This window comes from Chaetura pelagica, unplaced genomic scaffold, assembly GCF_000747805.2.
Source record: "Chaetura pelagica isolate M959 unplaced genomic scaffold, ChaPel_1.0 scaffold2261, whole genome shotgun sequence".
Classification (NCBI taxonomy): Eukaryota; Metazoa; Chordata; class Aves; order Apodiformes; family Apodidae; genus Chaetura; species Chaetura pelagica.
Window position 1 is genome coordinate 19,687 of NW_009952043.1, and position 1,989 is coordinate 21,675.

General features: G+C 59.9%; 1 protein-coding gene across 1 annotated transcript in view; it reads left to right on the top strand.

Annotated features, from left to right (window-relative positions):
• The window catches only part of PIP5K1A (phosphatidylinositol-4-phosphate 5-kinase, type I, alpha), a gene marked incomplete at its 5' end in the record, with an annotated part of 12,512 nt that overhangs the window by 10,197 nt on the left and 326 nt on the right, over positions 1–1,989 (top strand). The window contains one exon of the mRNA XM_010002802.1: positions 1,358–1,452. Within this exon, the coding sequence (XP_010001104.1) occupies positions 1,358–1,452 (95 nt within the window). The remainder of the gene's footprint in view (positions 1–1,357; positions 1,453–1,989) is intronic.

Here is a 1,989-nt window from a genome sequence, read left to right on the forward strand (position 1 = left end):
GAAACCTTCTTCTGGCTGGAGGGAGCCTCGCCCAGGGCTGTGGCCTCTCTCTTGTTGCTGGCCAGGGGGTCTGTGCACTCAGGTCGCTCCTGGGGCGCAGCAGGTCCCTGTGCCCAGGCTCACCAGGCCCCAACTGATCTGTGTGCTGCCAGACTCCAAGGGCTCAAACCTCTCAAGACAGTGTCTCCTGTGGGGTGCTGAGCACCCTTCTTGGGGAAAAACATGGGTTCTGGTGGGTGAGATCAGACCTGCTGCAGCATCCCGAGTGGTTCCCTGGATGCGGAGCTTGGTCTGTGCTGGCCCCAGGTGCCTCTGGAGCACAGCAGAGCTCACCCTGCCCCACGGGCACTCGGGTTATCCACTCCCAGCACCCCATACAACCCTGTGCCAGCACCAGGCACAGAGTGGCAGTGAGTCCCTGGTTAGAGAGCAAGGAAGAGGAAGAGGAGGAGGAGGAGGCAGAGCAGTCCCTCGGGAGCAGGCGCAGCAGTGAGGACTGGTCAGGCAGGGGGAGCTGCTTGTGTTGATCCCAGAGGGTTTGTGCAGGGATGTGTGGCCTGGTCCCTGAACAGCTCAGTGCTTCCCAAGCAGCAGGGCAATCAGGTATTTGCTAATTAAGGCAGCTGCTGCCAGCAGGTTGGGACAGGCCCTGGGTGTGAGCTGGAGGAGGGCTGGGCAGGTCCTGCCCTCCCTGGGCAGGTCTGAGAGCTCCTCTGAGCTTTCTGGAGACCCCAGACTGGTTGGCATGGGGGAGATGGGCCCTTGAGGGGACAGCAGAGAGGCTGTGCTCCCCATGTCCCCAGGGAGCAAGAGCTGGGAGTCAGCTCCTTGGCCAGCAGGTTCCAGCCTTGAGCAGTAGGATTGTGGAAGTGGGGAAATAACAGGGGGGGATTAGAGCAGAGCAAGTCTGGTTCTGTGGGCTGTGTGTCCTGTGTCCTGCAGTCAGGCTGCAGCTGGTGGGAGAGGCCTGGGAGAGGTTTGCCAGGGCTCTCTCAAACAAGGGTGTCTGGAAAGGCTGAGACCCACTGAGCTCCAGGGTTTGCTTGTCCCTGGCCTGTTTTCACCCAGGACCACTCCTATATTGAAGAAGACTTGGTGTACAGAGGTGCCAGAGGTGCTGCTGCTTGTTTCTGGTGTCTGGAGTCACATCAACTGGGAGGGCTGATTTTCTAGGTGTTGTTTTGGGTGCCGGGCCCAGCAGGGATCGTGTCGCCTGTGCCTCCATATCAAACCTGCCCAAGGAAGGTCTCTGTGCCATGCTGAGTTGTCCCCTGGGCTGGGGGCAGCAGGACAGCCCTGGAGATGGGACTTATTGACAGCTCACTCTTAAAAACTGCTTTACAGGTCTCCCCCTTGTGTTTCCCCAGCGGCTCCCCAGGTCCCTCCCTTCCCGAGCACCCTGCCCAGCTGAGGGAGCAGCTTGAGGACCTGCAGGAGACAGAGATAAGCTTTGTGAGTACTGCCCTGCTCTGGGGGGGTGGGATTCCAGGGGTTCCATGGTCCCTGGCTGTGCTGGGAAGATGGGCACTGGGTGGGATGTGAGTGGCCCAGAGCAGGAGCAGATGTTCTCCATCCCCCTCTGGAACCTGTGCTGAGCCTGTGCTGTGCCAGGCACCCTTTGTGCTCTGTGGGATCATTTGCTGCCCCAGATGCCTTCAGGTGGGTCAGCAGGAGGCAAAGCAGAGACATTCCTCTCCCGGGGTGGGTCTGATGGCAGAGATGAAACAAAGGTGAAGCCACTCAGGCTCATCTTGTCCCCACAGTGGGTGATAAATCCTCACAGCTCCTGTTTCAGCGTGTGGTGCTGGTTGGGCTAGGACTGAGCTCAGCAGCCCCCTCTGCTCTGCCTCCAGGGTGGAGAAGGTTTAGGGCAAGAGCAGGCAGGAGAGGAGACCCCCTGCTCCTCAAGAGGAAGGCAGACCCCTCCCCAGCATCTCCCCCCTCTTTTTACTCTGCTGTTCCACAGTGAAGCAACAGCCAGGCAGCCCT